Source organism: Malaclemys terrapin, chromosome 2, assembly GCF_027887155.1.
Source record: "Malaclemys terrapin pileata isolate rMalTer1 chromosome 2, rMalTer1.hap1, whole genome shotgun sequence".
Classification (NCBI taxonomy): Eukaryota; Metazoa; Chordata; order Testudines; family Emydidae; genus Malaclemys; species Malaclemys terrapin.
This window is the reverse complement of record NC_071506.1, coordinates 266,696,814-266,717,317: the sequence shown is the minus strand read 5'-3', so window position 1 is coordinate 266,717,317 and position 20,504 is coordinate 266,696,814. Positions and strand designations below refer to the sequence as shown.

General features: G+C 38.5%; 1 protein-coding gene across 1 annotated transcript in view; it reads right to left on the bottom strand.

The window, feature by feature from the left end:
* The window catches only part of PTPRN2 (protein tyrosine phosphatase receptor type N2), a 970,322-nt gene that overhangs the window by 288,891 nt on the left and 660,927 nt on the right, over positions 1–20,504 (bottom strand). The window contains exon 12 of the mRNA XM_054021089.1: positions 14,553–14,617. Coding sequence (XP_053877064.1) covers positions 14,553–14,617 — 65 coding nt within the window. The remainder of the gene's footprint in view (positions 1–14,552; positions 14,618–20,504) is intronic.

The following is a 20,504-nucleotide window of genomic DNA, read 5'->3' as shown; positions in this document are numbered from 1 at the left end:
AGAGTATTCTCTTTTTATCTGTATTCCATCCTTTTCTCTCCTTCTTGATATGGCAATGTAGCTGAATGTTCATGATACAATACCTGAAACTTCTCCAAATTTATGTAATTTTTGAGGATGATTTCTTCAGGAATCAAATAAATCAATCTACACTTTTTTGGGTCCTAGAAGGATTGAAATCACTCAATTACTCATGTGTGCTATGATAGTACTTAGATACTATTATTTAGTATCTAAAAGCACCTACAAGTGTGCTAGACAGTTCAGAGAAAACACAGCTCCCTTCTTCAAACAATCTTCAGGCCAGGGTACACCTGCATGCAGTCAATCGCAGAATCGGGGACTTAATGTTCGACTTGATAAAAAAAAAAAGAGGCAATAAAATAAGCGCAAGGAAGGACATGCGTTACAGGTATACAATTACATGGTTTCTCAGCATAGGTGTGTATGTCTTGTCTGTATGTTGGCTGTGCTTTTCTTTTTTTAAAATTATAATGCAAAGATATTTCATTGTAGGCACTACTGGAGTGTATTTAGGAAATTATTTGAATTATGTGAGAGAGGAAGTCTGAGAAACAGATATTTGTAAGAGTGTTTCATGCACAAAGCACAGCATGGATGACAGCAGTGATACCAGAGAGGTACAACTGTGCCAACCATCTAGATACGTGATATACTATTAAGAAATATCTTTTAAATGAACATTTTAATAAATATTAGAATACACCTGCCACACAGTTTGGATAAACCAAGATGCTTTTTCCTAATATAACATTTTGATTGTAAAAAAAAAACATATTATGGCTTCTAATTAGCTTGCTGCTTAATTCAGTGCAATTCAAGGCCTATAAAAACCAAGCAAAAAGAGGCATCACTTCAGGTTGCCCACACACACATATACGTACACACACTCCTACAGCAACATATTGCAGTTTTCTTCCCATTTTTAAATCATACATATTTCATTAAGCTTCGTGCAGAGTGTCTTCTGATTTATGGTAATCGTCAACAAGAGCAAAAAACACAGACATTTTTAACCCTGCAGTATTGAGGATTTAACTGGGATAAAATTAAAGTGTTTAAAAGAAAACACCCTAAGCTACTGGGAGGCTGACCATTGAGACATTATTTTTATTTTATTTATTTTATTTTATTTGTTGTCTGCAGCAGCAGATGCCAGCAGCAACATCTGATTCACTGGACACCTCCAGTGTTATCCCAGCATGCTCATGGCCTGGAGGACTTGGAGTGAGACTAATTTCCATATCAAACCCAATTTAGATGAAACATCTTGGTTAAAAAAGAGCCAGCACATCAATAGCCCCTTGATTAGATTTTCATCTCCTGAGCAGACAAATATGAATATTTATTACCATGAATGCAGCTTTTCCTCTTTCCATTGCTCTGTTCTTGAATATTATCCACTGCTAATTTTTATGAAAATTTGGGCAACATAATGTTTTCACATAAACTGACAGTTCTTGAGATAATCCCGTTATTGTTCGGTGGAAAATGACAGTTTCTGCTTATTCATGTGTTAACGAGGGATTAAATATTGTTTTTCATCACCATAATCTAAGATGGACTGGAAATTAAAATTTGAACATTGTATATTATCAAAGCTTTGAGGACCAGAATTTGTTTGCATTCACTTAGCGAAGATCTGTAAATTGGTAGTTTAACAATCAATTGAAAGCAGCAGCATAAAAACACCACTGACATTTATAAAATAAATTCATTACTCTACCTTTTTAGAGCTGAGAAGATAAAGAGCAAGGTAGCTAAACAGCTCACAAAGAGATGTGCCTCCACAAAAGTAACAAAACTGCATCATTGTCAGTGTCAAGAATCTTCACATGTGCATGAATTTTCTCCGCTTTGCAATGGTAAGGAATCTTTCACTATGTTCTTGTCACAGGTCCTGATGCCCTGAAGCACATGGTGCCCTCAGCTCCCATCAACAGACCGATCAAGCACATTTTCGAATAAAAATAACAAGGAGTCCGGTGGCACCTTAAAGACTAACAAATTTATTTGGGCATAAGCTTTCGTGGGTAAAAAACCCACTTCTTCAGATGCATGGAGTGAAAGTTACAGTCGCAGGCATTATATACTGACACATGGAGAGAAGGGAGTTACCTCACAAGTGGAGAACCAGTGTTGACAGGGCCAGTTCGATCAGGGTGGATGTAGTCAACTCCCAATAATAGATGAGGAGGTGTCAATTCCAGGAGAGGCAAAGCTGCTTTTGTAATGAGCCAGCCACTCCCAGTCCCTATTCAATTGCAAATTAATGGTGTAAAATTTGCAAATGAATTTTAGTTCTGCTGTTTCTCTTTGAAGTCTGTTTCTGAAGTTTTTTTGTTGAAGAATAGTTACTTTTAAATCTGTTATAGAATGTCCAGGGAGATTGCAGTGTTCACCTACTGGCTTTTGTATGTTGCCGTTCCTGATGTCCGATTTGTGTCCATTTATTCTTTTACGTAGGGACTTTCAGGTTTGGCCAATGTACATGGCAGAGGGGCATTGCTGGCACATGATGGCATATATCACAGTAGTAGACATGCAGGTGAATGAGCCCTTGATGGTGTGGCTGATGTGATTGGGTCCTCTGTTGGTGTTGCTAGAGTAGATATGGGGACAGAGTAGGCAACAAGGTTTGCTACAGGGATTGGTTCCTGGGTTGGTGTTTCTGTGGTGTGTAGTTGCTGGCGAGTATTTGCTTCAGGTTTGGGGGCCGTCTGTAAGCAAGGACTGGCCTGCCTCCCAAGGTCTGTGAGAGTGAGGGATCGTTTTCCAGGATGGGTTGTAGATTGTTGCTAATGCACTGGAGAGGGTTTAGCTGGGGACTATACATGATGGTCAGTGGTGTTCTGTTATTTTCCTTGTTGGGCCTGTCCTGTAGTAGGTGATTTCTGGGTACCCGTCTCACTCTGTCAATCTGTTTCCTCACTTCCCCCGGTGGGTATTGTAGTTTTAAGAATGCTTGATAAAGATCTTGTAGGTGTTTGTCTTTGACTGAGGGATTGGAGCAAATTCGGTTGTATCTTAGGGCTTGGCTGTAGACAATGGATCGTGTGATGTGTCCTGGATGGAAGCTGGAGGCATGTAGGTAAGTAATAGTGTAATAGTGTACACTTGTTTTTAAAACTATCATGCTTTCCCAAGAATGGTTTTCATGTACGTCACTGCATCATACTTCTATAGCCTAAGCCATACTGCCCTTGATAAGTACATGCAATCCTATATTGATAATAATGGGAATTTTGCTGCAGATCAAGGGCAATTTATAGCCTTAAGGGATCAGTTGCCTCCTTGATACCTGTGCATACTGCTTAGTGATCCTTATAGCAGTTACATCCATGTACTGGAGAGAACCTACTTTGTGATGATGTACATGGCACAAGTTCATGATCTATAAAATGGCAAAGCTTTCTAACAGAAGCTTTTTGGGGGTGGAAAGTGGGTACATCCTTAAATTTGAGATTGTACTTTACCTTCCCTCTGTAACTTTAGCCAAAAAAGAAGAATATGGTCAAAACACATCAAACACCTGTGTTGCCAAAACTCCTTCAAACAATTTAACAGTGAAAAGATGACGAGATAGTACAAAAAACCCCAACAAACCAGAATACACAAAATAACCCCCCAAAACAGAGCTTCTAAATTTGGAATAAAATAGAAAGTTTCATGTCTAAATTTAGAATGTAGTTGAAAATATTCCAACTAAAATATCATCTTAGATCTACAATATATAAAGCCTTTCATTCCAAAGGATGGTAAAGTGAAGTACAACTGGACGCATACAGCAGCACTGAAATCTTGCGGCCCCTTGGTACAAAACAGTAGTTCTATGCAAGGTAAAGGAAATATTGGCTATCTTCATGTAAAGCAGACAGGACCTTGGCTTTTAAGTCCTGCTGGAAAATAACTAAACAGAGTAAACTGCACAGTACTTTTGTACCTATGCAGAAAAAAATAAGGGCTGAGTTGACTGCTAGAATTTAAACTTCTAGTGCTAAGGAATGTAGGAGCTACATTTTTATAACTACAGTGATGAAAGCCTGGAGTAGTTCCACAGGTGTCAATGGGATTTCCACCAATGTAACACACATAAGTGTTTAAAGTTTGACGCATAGACCATTAAGTAATGCCTCTGATGATAGCCATAAAAACCCTATGATTTTTTCCTCAGGAAAAGGATAGAACTGTTCTTTTTCTCAGAAGAGTCAACTGCTTAGTCCTTCGGTGACCCAGTCTATAGAATATACCACTTTCAAAGATCAGAGAAAACACTAGCTAGATTTTAAAAAGTGAGGCTTAATAATTTTATAACTAGAAACAACATTTATAGTTATTCAGGATAAGGATCTAGAATTCTACGAGGTGAAGAGAGCCCTCAACTCCTTTTCATTTAGTGGGAGTTGAGGGCACTTCAGCACCTTGCAGCACTGGGCCTTAAGTTAGGGGTAACCAAATCTCAAGCTTCAAGGCATAAGGTGGCCACTGAAGAGATCAGAAATAATTTTGTCTTCATGAACAGCTTTAATCTGACTAGGTGCATTATGGGTGTTTTCACTTTCCTCTGATTCTCCAGGAACAGGTCACTGCTGGAGGAAGGATGCTAGACTTCATGGACTAATAACTTCATCTGGTATGGACAACCTTATGTTCCTATTTAAAAATACTGCCTCTCCCCACTATGCATGTGACTAATGCAGGCTATCACATGAAAGGCTAGATTATGACAATGATTTTGAAGAAGAACTCCATTGATTTCAATGGCACACTTGCCTATGTAGCCAATGGATTCATTGCTTGTATCTAACTCATTTTTCTCTGGAGCTTTTTGGTGGATTTCAGTTGGAAGTCCTGCTTAAAAATCAATGGCTTGATATGGCCCAAAGACAAGACATAGCCTTGAAACTAACATATGTTACTTTAAAAAAAAAGTTGAAAATGTTAAAAAAAACAATAAGAGGATGCATAAGTTCCTACAGCCACAAGGCAGACCTTACCGCTTTCATTGTACGCAGCACTGAATAACTGTAGTTACCATAGAAACTGCCACATCACTTGGCACTTCTGCTACTTTAAATCAGAGTACTACTGTAAAGGAATTCATAAACCAACATGACATTTGACTACATGTGCTTCTTACAATGTTTCAGTAGGAAAACGCACATCAGAATAAACTGATAGTTGCCTCTGAATATCGAGCTCATTATTTCATATGTATATAATTATAATTATAATCTCTTTTTCTTTAACAAAATGTGTAAAGAAGGACAGAGGGATGTCACAATCAGAATGTAAGAAAGGAAATTACCACAGACACCAAATTTCAAAGCTGAAGCTGCAACCCATCATTCACATGTCAAAATACTTCTTTCTATGTAATGTGCATGTCAAATACTGGGAAGAAACATTAGAACTTTGCCCTTTCACAGCCAGAATCTGTTTGATAAGTGAAAGACAGCCTTACTATCACCTGGGCATGTGCTTAACTTTAAGTATGTGAGTAGATGATGGAAGTCAGGATATTTAATTATGTGATTAAAGTTACACACATGCCTAAGTGGTTGCAGGACTGGAACCATCCTCAATAAAACATAAGAACATAAAGATGGCCATACAGGGTCAGACTAGAGGTGCATCTAGCCCAGTATCCTGTCTTCTCACAGTAGCAGTGGTCGTGATACATGTAGATACCAATGAATAGGGAAAGGAAGGAGAAAGTTCTGGAGGGCAAATTTAGGCTGCTAAGTAAGACATTAAAGTTCAGGACCTCCATGGTAGGATTCTCTGAAATGCTTCCAGTTCTATGTGCAGGGCCTGTTAGGCAGATCTGCAGGGTCTTAATGCGTGGATGAAACGATGGTGTAGGGAGGACAGTTTTAAGTTTATTAGGAACTGGGGAAAGGAGAAACCTATACAGAAAGGCTGGGCTTCACCTAAACCAAAACCAGAGCCAGACTGCTGACATGTAAATTTAAAAAGATCGTAGAGAAGTTTTTAACCTAAAGGCTAGAGGAAAGCCTACAGGTGCAGAGGAGTATCTGGTTCAGACAGAGACATCCCTTAGGGGAGGATCTGTTAATGGGGATTCTCTATATCCTAGTAAAAAGGAGAGGACAGACGTTAATTAAGTACAGGTTAGGAAATGAGGAGAAGCGGTCAAATGAAAGAGTCCCATTCAATTACATCACATGAAGGCAGTCAACTAAATATTCACGAATTGTATAAGTGCTTGTATACATATGCAAGAAGTCTAAATAATAAGATTGGTGAACTTGACTGCCTTAATACCAGAATACAAAATATATAGGAATGACAGAGTAGGTCACACTGGTGCTTGAGTAGCACTATATGTAAAAGAAAGCATAGAGTCAAATACAGTAAAAATTTGAAATGAATCAAACAGTGCCATAGAATCTCTATGGATAGAAATTCCATGCTTAAATATTAAGAGTATAGCAGTACAAATATACTACTGACCACAATGGTGTCAGTGATTAGGAAATGCTCAGGCAGATTATAGAGGCTATAAAAATAGAAAACTCAATAATAATGGGGGATTTCAACCTTTCCCATATTGACTGGACACATGCCACATCTGGATGGGATGTAGAGATAAAATTTCTAGACACCATGAATGACTGCTTCTTGGAGCAGCTAGTCTGGGAACCCACCAGGGGGGAGGCAATTCTTTGATTTAGTTCTAAGTTGCACAGAGGATCTGGTCCAAGAAGTGAATATAGCTGAACCACTTGGTAATAGTGACCATAATGTAATTAAATTTAACATCCTTGTAGGGGGGGAAATACTGAAGAAGCCCACCATAGTAGCATTTATCTTCACAAAGGGAAACTACACAAAAATGAGAAAGCTAGTTAAATTAAAATTAAAAGGAACAGTCAGAAGAGTGAAATGCCTGCAAGCTGCATGGAAACTTTTAAAAAACACGATAATAGAGGCTCAAATTAAAAAAAGATAGTAAGAGGACAAAAAATGCTGCCATGGTTAAACAACAGAGTAAAAGAGGCGGTTAGAGGGGGAAAAAAGGCATCCTTTAAAAATTGGAAGTGTGATCCTACTGAGGAAAACAGAAAGGAATATAGAAGTGTAAAAGTATAATTAGGCAAGCCAGAAAAGAATTTGAAAAACAACTAGCAAAAGACACAAAAGCTAACAGCAATATTTTTTAAGCACATCAGATGGAGGAAGCCTGCCAAACAACGCACAATCAACCTGTGGAACTCATTGCCAGGAGATACTGTGAAGGCCAAAAGAGAATTTGATAAGTTCATGTAGGGTAGGTCCATCAATGGCTATTAGCCAAGATGGTCAATGATGCAACCCCACACTCTGGGAGCCCCTAAGCCTCTGGCTGCCAGATGCTGGGACTGGACAACAGTAGATGGATCACTCAACAATTGCCCTGTTCTGTTCATTACTTCTTAAGAATCTGGCATTGGTCACTGTTGGAGGACAAGATACTGGGCTAGATGGACCATTAGTCTGACCTAGTATGGCCATTCTTTTGTTTTTATCTAATTCTTTTTTTAACCGAGTTACACTTTTGGCCTTAACATGATCCCCGGCAATGAGTTCCACAGGCTGACTGTGTGTTGTGTGAAGAAGTATTTTCTTATGTTTGTTTTAAACCTGTTGTTTATTAATTTCACTAGGTAATCCTGGTTCTTGTGTTATGTGAAGGGTAAATAACACTTCCCTATTCACTGTCTCCATACCATTAATGATTTTATAGAGCTCTATCATATTCCCCCTTAGTTGTGTCTTTTCTAAGAGGAACAGTCTCTGTCTTTTTAATCTCTCCTCATATGGAAGCTGTTCCATACATTTAATCATTTTTCTCGCCCTTCTCTATACCTTTTCCAATTCTAATATATCTTTTCTGAGATGGGGCGACCAGAACTGCACACAGTAGTCAAGGTATGGGCGTACCAAGGTGTGGGCATAACATGGTTTTATATAGTGGCATTATGATCTTTTCTGTCTTATTATCTATCCCTTTCCTAATGGTTCCTAACATTGTGTTAGTTTTTTAACTGCTGCTGCGCATTGAATGGAAGTTTTCAGAGAACTTTCCACAATGACTCCAAGATCTCTTTCTTGAGTGGTAACTGCTAATTTAGCTCCATCATTTTGTATGTCTAGATGGGATTATATTTTCCAATGTGCACTCCTTTGTGCTTATCAACATTGAATTTAATCAATTTCAACATTTTCTTGCCCAGTCACACAGTTTTTTTAGATCCCTTTGTAATTCGTCAGAGTCTGCTTTGGACTTAACTATCCTGAGTAATTTTGTACCATTTGCAAACTTTGCCACCTTTTTCCAGATCATTTATGGATATGTTGAACAGCATTGGCCGAAGTACAGATCCTTGGGGGACCCCACTATTTATCCCTTTCCACTGTAAAAACTTACCATTTATTCCTACCCTTTGTTTCCTATCTTTTAACCAGCTACTGACCCGTGAGAGGACCTTCCCTCCTGCCTACTTTTCTTAAAAGCCTTTGGTGAAGAACCTCGTCAAAAGATTTTTGAAAGTCTAGGTATACTATATCCACTGGATCACTCTTGCCCAAATATTTGTTGACCTCCTCAAAGAATTCTAATAGATCGGTAAGGCATGATTTCCCTTTACAAAAGCCAGGCTCACACTTCCCCAACATATCGTGGTCATCTATGTGTCTGATAATTCTGTTCTTTACTACAGTTTCAACCAATTTGCCTGGTACTGAAGTTAGATTTACTGGCCTGTAATTGCCATTATTGCCTCTGGAGCCTTTTTTAAAAATGAGCATCACATTAGCTATCCATCAGTCATCTCGTACAGAGGCTGATTTATGTGATAGGTTACACACCACAGTTAGTAGTTCTATAATTTCATATTTGAAGTCCTTCAGAACTCTTGGTTGAGTACCATCTGGTCCTGTGACTTATTACTCTTTAGTTTATCTATTTGTTCCAAAACCTCCTCTACTGACACCTCAACTGGGATAGTTCCTGAGCTCTGTCACCTACATAGAATGGATTAGGTGTGGGAATCTCCCTCACTTCCTCTGCAGTGAAGACCAACGCAAATTATTTATTTATCTTCTCTGCAATGGCCATTTCTTCCTTGAGTGCTCCTTGAGTGATCTTCCTGGAGTGATCATCCAGTAGCCCACTAATCGTTATGATTCTAGCACATTTTATATACAATATGCTATTACACAGGGCATATTACAAAGATTACACTGTAAATACATCATTTTTATTTTGCACATTATGCATCTTTCTTTGGCCTTTTTTAACACTGTTGACGAAAATTATTTTAAAAGCATCCCTCTAGTGGGCTATGTACAATAATGAATAATTAAATTATAGCATTAACATAGCCTGTAAATATTATCAACAATGCATTTGAAAAAAAAGCACAAGGACTTACCAAATGAACCATACAGCTCCACTATTCTCTGTGGGAAAATTTACCTTATGTTTAATTTTATTCCTTACAGTTGAATTAAGAATTAATTCTATATGCAATTATAGGACCAAATTCTGATACCATTACTTATTAATACTACTTTACAATACACATATTCTCACAATACTTGCACAGTAAGACACTTCTCAATGTGAGTATGAGTTCATCAAATTAATATTATTCTCTTCAAAATTAACATGGGATATTTTAAAATGTAAAAGTGACTTAGAAATTGATATTATTTAGTCATGTAGAATAAAGTCATTGTTGATAGGTGGCACAAGTAAAAATGTTTTGAAGTATTTAGATACTGTATCTGTTAATCAATATTTAATGCTTTTAACTTCTTTTTGATTTTATTAATATATTTAGAATCGCAGAAGCATCCATTAAAAAGAAGTACCTATCTCTTGCTCCAGGCATTCCTTGACAATTTCTAAGTATGCAGGCATAATACAGTCCACTCCAGTAACTATCCATTAATTGTTAATCTAGATATCAACAGCAACAGGAAATTACACACCAGCAAAAATCATACTGAAGAGCCCCTGTTAGAATCTCCCCATTCACTCACAACTATGAAAAACAAATGGTACCTGCTGGTCCAAAACCTAGTACTTTTACAGATAAGTGGGAGGAACAAGTCCCAAAGCTGAGGCGCTCTGGTGGAGAATACTCTGCCAGCTGCCCCCTTTCTCTTATCCAATTAGGGCTGTGGTAGCATGGCTCAGGAACAAAGGCAATATCTGTAGGTCCCAAGCCCTACAAATTAGGGCTTTAAAGGCCAAAAACCACATTTTCCATTCTATCTGGTACTTAATTAGGGTAATTTCAAAATGCTGGCAATGCATTCTCTGGCAAGGAGTACTTCACTACAAACCAGTTGTCAAATTCTGCGCCAGCTTCAATTTCTGGATAAATTTACATTGTAGGTCCATGCAGAACACATGACTGTAGTCTAATTTGGAGGTGACAAAATCATCAGTGACAGTTGCAATGCCCGCCTCTGACAGAACCTCCTACCCTTATGAGGATGGGGAAAAGAAAAAAAAAGTTGAGCTAGCCATAGTTGCTAGCTGATTTTCTAGTAGCAGGTGAGAGTCCAACCAGACTCCTATATTGCAGCCCCGCCCTAAAAACTGGCAGGCAAGCCAGCTCAATCAAAGGGGGTGACATTATTTCTGCCATCTCTTCCGATGGTTTCTCCCAACTGCCTTTTCCAGACTATCTGGCAACGTGCTGAAATATTACAACCAGTATACATCTGTGCTACATTTGAGAACGTGTTTTCAAAGTTATCTGTAACACTTCAGATTTAATACCTTTATTCCAATAGGGAAGGTAGTAATTTGGGAATGTGATGCCTTTCCCAAGAAGCATTTATTTCATTATAGACAGTCCCCTACCATACACCTGTGGCTTCCTGTTTCACCATTCCCCATGATGATCTTTTAAATATTGATCTTTATGTTTTATTGTAATAGCACTAATTTCAACATAATTCCAAAACTTATCAAAATATCTGAAACTGCGATTTCCCTGAAATATGTCAAAATATCACTGATCTACTCTGGAACATGAGAGTCTACAGCAGAATGCTCGTTTCACTTATATTTTGTTTTGAGATATTTCCACTTAGTTTAAAAAGCTATTTTAATTCAATGTCTGTCATTACATTAGTGAATCACAGAGCACTATAATTCAGATCCTATACATGCAATTAACATTCCACATTAGAAAATTAGTAAGAAAAATCTAAAATAATATATCTGTAAGCTGGTGGGCTCCTTCACCAGTCCAGGAGAGAACCAGTGCCACACCCAAGTCTGGTTAAGAATCTTGCCTCAGAGCACAATATTATTACACAAAGACAAAAACTCATGAAAATAAAACAAAGCTATTCCCCCGACCAACAAGCTACAATCACTAGAGGCCTTTCCCCTTCCTTCTTTCAGTCCCAGAAATAGAACACTGCTCTCCCCTCCCCCGCCGCCCCCCGTAGGCATCTGCTGAGTCATGTGACAAGCAGAAAGCCCTTAACTCGTTTCCTGGCTGTTTCACCCTTTCACGGTATCCTTCTCCACAGACTATTATGAGGTCAAGGAAATCAAATTGAAGTAACATTTGGTCTGAAACTCTAGCTGGATCCTGCTGGCTTGGTCACGGCAGGAAGGAAGAAAAAGGACTAGATTTTGCCTATTAGAGAAGGTGCAGTTGACTGTGTAGATCCCAAGAAGCACATTCCAGTATGCCTTCTGTCTTACCCGTGACAATGGTGCCTCCTAACCTTTGTATGGTTTCCCATAAGGACATGCTAGAATTACAGCCCCAGCACTCAGCGGCGCTCAAGTCTGTTTCCAAGGTGCTGCCAGAAGAAGGTAGAGAATATGCAGAGACATGACTGGAACAGATAGCTTAAGAGGGGAAAGTATGCTGCATCCCTTAAAAAGGTATGGCTGTTTGCATTTCCCCAGACCAGTCAGGAGCTCTGGCAAGCATTCTGCTTCCTCCCCACCCTCAATGGGGTGAGGTGCCTTCACACTGCTTTCAGTGCAGAGTTGTGCCTTGAGGGCTTGATTTAGTCCTTGGTGTCTACTCATTTCTTATTGTGGCAAAACTCCTATTGATCTCAATGAGAGCAGGATCAAAACCTAAAACAGGTTCCAATGTAAAATGCAATTTATGAGATATTGCTGAGCATAGAACAGTAGCTGTATTTGTTTATATAACCTCAGCACCTTTTGCTAGTATCTGGCTCATTTTTCTCTTGAAATCTTTGGGTTACTTGAAATAGGAAAGATGTTACATAAAGACATTCCACCCTGTTCTAAAATTCTGCAAATGTAAATGAAACGATCTACTCATTAACTGTGTCATGAATCTGACTCTTGGAAAGACAAAAAAGGTCATTTCTCATTTAAAAAATCAGGGTGTTTATTCTGAGTCCTTCTGATGTGAACATCTTGGCTAAGTGATTTACAGTTACCATAACGTCTAACTACTGGATCCACAATTTGCTTCAGAAGAACTCCTGATCCAACAAAAGTATCTTTCAATTTGGTTATAGCTGTCCTTTTTATTATATAGTAAGCACAACGATTAACTGAAAATGAACTATTAGACTGGATTAGTATAGTTGGATTTAACCTGGCCAAAACTGAATATGATCCTGAATCAACAAATAAATGGCATAATCATAGAGCTCCATTCTTTTTCATGTAGGTGCGACTGTGCAGAAATGTATTTTATATATACATAATAATAACTGATAAGACGTAGATGGGGGAAAGCACTGAACTGAGAGAGACATTTTATGAGTTCACATTTAACAAAATATATAGGCACTAGAATCGAGAGTTTCATCTGTCATCTTAATGTGCCAAACAGCTTGGTTATTTTTCCTGCTGGTCACTATACCTTACTAATAACCTAGGATATATTTAAACCTTGGATTCATGCTTCACCTGGGTTTCTTTCTTTCTGCTTATTGCCTGCTAAAAATGCATTATGTTGCAGAATGCTGTTAACTTTCAAAGGTTTCATTAATCCAAATCAGAGTTTAAAAGGCACTGAGGAAACATCAATCAATCAATCAATCAATAATATCTGTTATGCCAACCTATTCTTTGTGGGAAAAGTTTCTACCAGATATTCGTTTAATTTATCCTTCACATTCTGTCCATTTAGCTCCAAATCAGACACCTTCTAGGCACATTGCTCACTTTCTACGAAGCTCTTCTCTGGCACAACATATATTGACTATTTAAGTGAAGTACTAAATTCTGAAAATAATGCTGAAAATAGGAATTGACTAAATTGACTGCCAAATTATAGCAGGTGAATATCAGATTCAGGCTCTCAAAAAAGTTCCACACTGACAGCCTGATCCCAAACCCACTGAAGTCAATGGGAGTCTTTCCACTGACTTCAATGGTCTTTGGATCATACACAGACACTCCAACCCTTGAAGTACAGGTATAACTTTACTAACACGAGTAGTCCCACTGACGTCAGGGGTCTAGTCACATAAGTAGAGTTATGCACACCTGGATCAGAATCCTCAGCATAGCACCAATGGAGCTATGTTGACTTACACTTGCCAAAGATCTGGCCTGTTTGCAGGATCAGATCCTTACAGCCATAAACCAATTGAAGCTGTGGGTACTCAGTCATTCTCAGAATTGGCAGCGCTTTAGGGACCAAGCCTTTACTTATGTGCATAAAGTTACTCATGTGCTTAAACTTTGCAGAATGGGCTATTAGTCATGAACCGACAAAGAAGAAGAAACACCAGAAATTGAGAATGAATCAAATAGTTAATTTACTTCAATGTTACCAAGTTGTGGTTAATTATTCTTAATACCAAGAGTAATATAAACACAAGAAACAAACATCTGTCCAGACCTATGAGCATTTTCCACTAGCAAAATTACTGAATTATAAAAGAAAAAAAATCCCTTTTTGTACATAAAATTAGAACCAAAATTAGTATTCACCTGCAGTTCATACGAGGTTCTTAGCAGAGAGCATCATCTTAATTAATAAATGATAAAATCTTTAATAGAGTTTTTGCTTCAGATCACCATAATGGAACAGAAATATTTTATTTATATTTCAAATTAAATAAAAAAATGCACTGAAAATAAGCAAGTGATTCACAGATAGGTTCATCCTTTACATCTAAAGACACTTTACCCCAAATTTAGATTTTAATTGATCTAGATGAGATTGTACTCCATTGAAACCGGGGGGATAATAAGACACTTCAATTGCCTTGATCATCTTTGGGGATTTTGTACCTCATATACAACAAAGCTAGGAAGTGCATTTCTTAATGGCTGCTGAGCTTTATACATAAGTTTGGTGCTTTATTCTCCATGGGGTATGGCACTATGTGTGCAGCAGATTGCACTTTGACAGATGCAGCTGTATCATAAAAAGGCCCTTAGCATTATTAGCACTGGTAGTTCATATATATCCATGAGCTCTAGGATTTCATAAAAGAACAATTAAAATGTTTTTGAGAGTAAAAAATGCCCCCAAGTCACTTACCTCCCCTACGCCAGTCTGCAGAATCTTCAGTCCAGTAGCTTTTTCAAGATTGTATTTGTTGACATCTGTTAGAAAAATTAAGATACAGAGACTTAAGGAAAAGCTGGGATTTTGATGAGTCTGCAGCATTCACTATATAATCAAGCTTTTTTTTCCCCTTCCCAACAAATTCAATATAATTGCTGTTTATCTTATTTATCTATGGTATATGTTTCACTCATAGCAACACTATTATTGAGCCTTTGTGTCATTAATCTTTCATTATTATCTAAAAGAGAAAGAGCAAAACCAGATGTGTTTACTTCAATATACTACATCTCCTTTAGTTTCAGAGTGATGGAATAGCACAATATAAATCAATCATACCCAACTCTACAATGGGGATGGAATAAAATTAAATTGAGCCTGGACCAATCAAATCTTTGGAATCCACCCGCCCCAAAAAAGACATTCAAGGATGTCACATGAGGCGGATTCAATCTCCTCTTTTCGAACACACTTCTTTCCAGCCCCTCTGCCCCAGACAGACTTTTCCCCCTAGTTCAGCCCCACTCCTTGTGATAAACTCTTGACTTCCTTTTCCTGTCACATCAGAAGGCCCTAGTCTTCTCCTCTTTAAGCCCCTTCCTGGTCCCAACACACCCCTGTAATGTGAGCAATATTTTATTATTACAATATTTATATCCCACAGGTGTGAATAACTTTATAACAAATTACCCCTGCTTTGCAGATAAGGTAACTAACTAAATTGTTCCACAATCTATGAAGCCCCCCTTTAAATGAACTAAGCCAGTATTTAATTGAGATTTTTCCATTTAACACTTTCCACACAGCAGGCATTGAAAATAAACCAACAAAAAAAACCAAGCACAAAACCAAATAAGTCACTGAAGCAAATCAAATAAGTCTGTCTGAATATAGTAAACAGTCACCCCTTTCAGAAAAGAACATTTTAAGTGCTGTAGTTACAAAGTACGGCATTACAGCAGACTATTTTCATGGGCAATGTTTAGTGACTTTATTTGTTCAGGGCCAGATCCAAAGTGCAAATCAAATGAGACTCCCACTGATTTCAACGGGCTTGAATCAGGCCTTTAGAGCTCATCTTCATTTCCTGTGTATGCATCATTTCTATTGATTCCAATAGCCGTTGTTTGTGTCCAAGGAATGAAGAATCAAGTCTTCAGCTAACTCCAGTTAAGAACATGTGGTGAAATCCTGGTCCAACTGAAATCAGTGGGAGTTCTGCCATTGACTTCAACAGGGTCAGGACTTTATCCATGGATTAAAATAGAGAGGAGATCTAGGTCCGTCTTTTGGATGTACATAACTGTTAGCTTTATTTTTTATATAGGATACCTCCCAAGGTGATGGTCCCAGTTAAAACCCCTATCTAGAAAAGCACTTAAACACACTATTTGCTGGACTGGGACCTAAAATGCAGAGAAATTAAATACATTAGATTAAATATTGCTATTTACTGTTTATATAATGCTTTACATCTTCAAAGTGCTTTAGCCACATTAACTAATGTGTTTACCCTCACCATGCCAGAGGGAGTTTGTTAAGTAAATATTGTTATCTCCACTTTCCCCAGAGGGAAACTTGAGGCAGAGACAGGCAGGGACTTGCCCACTGCTGTGCAGAGGATCAGTGCTTGAGCCATGTTTAGGATTTTAGACTTCTTAAACCTGATTTTCAAACTGCAGACCTGCGCACATTGATATGCATGCCATTACGGTATTTCCATATGCACATGGACAGGTAAGTGGCCACCTAGCATGTGTTTGCACACATACTTGAAACATGCCTATTAGCAATGCAGTTTTGTAAATATACATGTAGGGTGGGGAACTGCTTGAGGGGGGCTGTAATTTGAGCTTTTGAGTTGCTGGGTTTGTGGGTAGTGAGTTATATTGAACTGAACTGCTGCATAGTAGTTACATTTGGGTATTAATTTTCTTGTATCCTTGAGTTATTTCAAGGGTGCCTACGTTGTATTGTATAAATCTAAATAAATCACTTAATCAATCATTGTAATCAACCTCCAATTTTCAGCCTCGTGCTCGTTCTCCTGCACCATGCTGCCTCCCACCTACACATTCATTTATAGCATGCACGTTCAAAGCATTTTTATGCCAAATACAATAATTGAGAAGAAGCTTTATAAAAACAGAAAACTCCACAGGCTGAGTCAGAGCAACAGAACGTCCAGCAGAATGCGTTGTAGTTCACTGTTTGTACGTGATAAATACGATGACACAGTATAGCAGAAATCAAATAAATGCAGTACATGTGGAAAAAAAAACAACAAAAAAATCTCATATGGTTCTGTATGGCATCTACACTTAATAAGAAAATGTTGGGCCTGTTGTATTTATTTTACAGTGTATTTGGCCAGGAGGTAATTTACTGATTTTTCTTGTCTTCTTCCACAGCCTCACTATCACTGAAGTTATTTTACTTTCAATAAAGCATACTTAAAAACCACCTTTACAGCACAATTGCCAGTTGATATAGGCCAAAACACAAAGAACAGCTCTTATGTTATCGCCATTCAACTCAATAAACCCCTGCCAAAATTGAAACCTCCTAGGGTTGCCAGGTGTTCGGTTTTCAACTGGAACACCTGGTCAAAAAGGGACTCTCCCCAGCCTGGTGAAAATGAGCAAGTGAGTGAGGTTGAGGGAGAGTGAGTGGGAGGGGGAGAGGCAAGGGTGTTCAGTTTTGTTTAGTTAGAAAACTGGCAACCCTTGAAAGGCCTGATTAAATCCCATCTTGAAAGTGGCCAAACTCAGGCTTTGACAGAATGCAGGAGAGGGCCCTCAGCAGAACCTCCTGATGTTCAGTTCTCGACACTTATAGGAGGAGTTTTCTGGCTGATTTTAAATCCTATAATGGGGCACAAAAGGAGAGGTAGTCTTGGAAACAGAGGGGCCCCAGGCTATCTAGTGTGTTATAGATTATCTATAACATCTTGATTTGAACCCGGAAGTGAACAGGAAGCTAGTGCAAAGATTGGAAACTAGGTATTATATGCTCAGTATGCATGAACCCACCTCAACAGTGGGTTTTCCAATAGCTAAAAATCAAGGTGCTCTTTAAGTTTAATTTTCCCGTGCCTAAATTTTTAGACACACAATTTTCTATTTCTTAGGAGTTCAGCAACCAAATGTCCCGTCCCCTGTCCCTCCCCCACCCCCCAAATCCCTTGGAGTTGTGAATGTAAACTGCATTTGTCCATGCTATCAGGTAGAAAGACACCTAAATCCTCATCCTGCAGCCCTTGTGCACCCATGAAAGTTCATCAAAATTTTAGGTACACAAAGAATTCAGAATCAAGCCCTTAAAGCATTCTGAATTCAGAAGAGATTTTGAATGACCAAAACCTCAGGTTTATGAGAATTTACACTACAATTAAGAAATTCACACTACAATTAACCTAAGAAAACAGTGAATTTACCTTTCACACACACACACACACACACACACACACACACACACACGTAAAAAGGTAATGTTCAATTATATTTGGTGTTTATTAAAACATTTCGAAAGTGAAAATTATTGTATAGGTTCTAAGCATATTACAATGTTTACAAAATTGTTCTTGTTTTATTATTTATACTCAATAATATTTTTAAAAATTCAGGCCAAAATTTTCAGATATAAACACCTAAAGTTTGGGGCCATATTTAAGCACCTAAATAAAAGTGACTTGATTTTCAGAGCTGTTGACAAATTCCACTGAAGTCAGTGGCAGCTGCAGAGCTCGCCGTCCCACTGAAGAAATCTGACCACTTATTTAAATGCCAAAATATGTATTTTGGTACCTAATTTTAGCTATCCAAGTTTGAAAATGTTGGACCTTAGATGTGTAAATGGTTAACCAAAATTTTTAAACACAGAGGACAGGGCATCCAAAAACAGGGATGGAAAACTGAGCCCAGATATTTAGAAGCACATTGAGAATCCTCTGAAAATCTGACACTTGACATTTTAGAAGCATTAAATGACATCTAAAATCAGAATCATCTCACTTTTCTTTTATTTCCATGTTATCTACATATTGGTAGATATTTATTTTGCAATTTTTTTTTTAAAAAAGGAAAGAAGTAGCTGTAGACAACGCCCTATATTTCACATTCTAACAGTTATTTTTATAGCCAATTTTTAAACTCCTAAAATTGTAACCGAGGTGTGACACACTCATCAACAGAGAGGCACTAGTGGAAACTGCTATAAAAAAAGTCAGTGAGCAAGCTATAAATCCCTTTTTCAATCTTCTACTGAGACAAAAAGGGTTTCCAAACACACAAAAAAGAAGTCCTTTAAAATTAAATACACTAGATGAAGGATATGCAAATTACCTGAAGAAGCGGAACCCTATAATGTTCTCAAAATTCTGCAATAGCCTATTTAATTAGTATTTTAATTTATCAGAATAATTCTTTGCACTTGACAATTTATGCAGTATTCCATATAATTAAGTACGTAGCTACAGTGGAATAATTTTGCCTACTTTCTTTATACTGGTTATTTTAACCTGAAAAAATCTGTGCAAGTCTCTTCTGTGATCTAAATTACAATGGGGACAACTTAATGGCTTTGCTCTATTAGAGAGCACGATGAGAGTGTTACTGAGTGTTTAAAGGTAGAAGTTGTCACTGTTTCTAGACCATGGTAACCTGAAGGGAGGTCTGATGCACTTTGAACAGCATCATTTATTTCTTTTAGCACAGGTCATCTCCCACTGATATAGTCAGGAATTCTTCAGAGGCAAACATATTTTATAGTTTACCATAGGCAGGGCCAGCCTTAGATTCTACGGGGCTATATGAGATGTAAGTATGTAGGTCTCCGTAATTTGCATAACAAATTTGTGAGGGGGAGGGGTTGGGAGCAGATGGTTCAGGTATACTTACTATATAGCAAGTAGCATGTAACCTACATGGCCAAAGCACTGCCTGGTTCTCCCACTGTGCCCCTGGGAAGGGAATTTTTGCGAGGGAAGCAGATCCATAGGGATTTCCTCAGATATTCCCCTGCATCTTTCCTTTGAGTGGGCCACCATTTGTCCCTGTCCAAGGAAAACAACATTGCTAAATCTGAGAGGGGATCTGTGGGAGGCGAGGGCCACCCATACAGAGATCCTGTGACTTTGGCATCCAGCACATCGTCCCCAGCAGCACCTTGGCAACACAGTTTCAGTGGCACCACACTGTAGGAACCCCCCCCCCAAAACTGCAGTGTCTCCTTGGGAAGGAGAAAGGAAAGGAAGGAAGGAGGGTCCACACGAAGGGATACAGTCTAGGACTACTTTCACTTTTTGGGAGATGTTCACTGGGTGCAAGGGAAGAACATATGTGCCCATCTGAGCCAGCCCAATTCCCCTCCTGCCCCATCTCCACTCCCTTCCCTGTATGCCCAGCACAGACCCAGGCTGTGTAGAAAGCTCTTCACAGGGCCTGGGACTGGGGAGGACAATGTTGTTGGAGCACACAAGCCTCCTTTCCAAGCATGTGTGGAGAACCCCTCCGTCCACATATCACAACCTGGCCCCATGAAATGATAGCCTGAGAATGTATTTATTTTCATTTTGCCAGACAAGTCCAGGCAGCTGGCTGTAGTGCTGCTTAGCCACCCCCTTGCCCCCAACAGTGTTTCAATATAAACAGTGTTTCAAGGGAAATCATATTATAATATTTGGGCACCTCCCCACCTGTCAAAAAGAATTAAAAGATTCCAGAGGTAGCCTGCTTTAGCACAGGAGATGTATTTACTAAGACTGCAGTGGCATTCACACCATTTAGTCTAGAAGAAAAAAGGGACAGAGGAAAAAAATCCTTGACATTTCAGCACCCTCTGGGCCTTTACTTCCCAGAAGAAGCTGAAATGTTAGGGGGTTTATTTCTCTCTCTCTTTCCTCTGCTGGACTAAATAATACTTGGC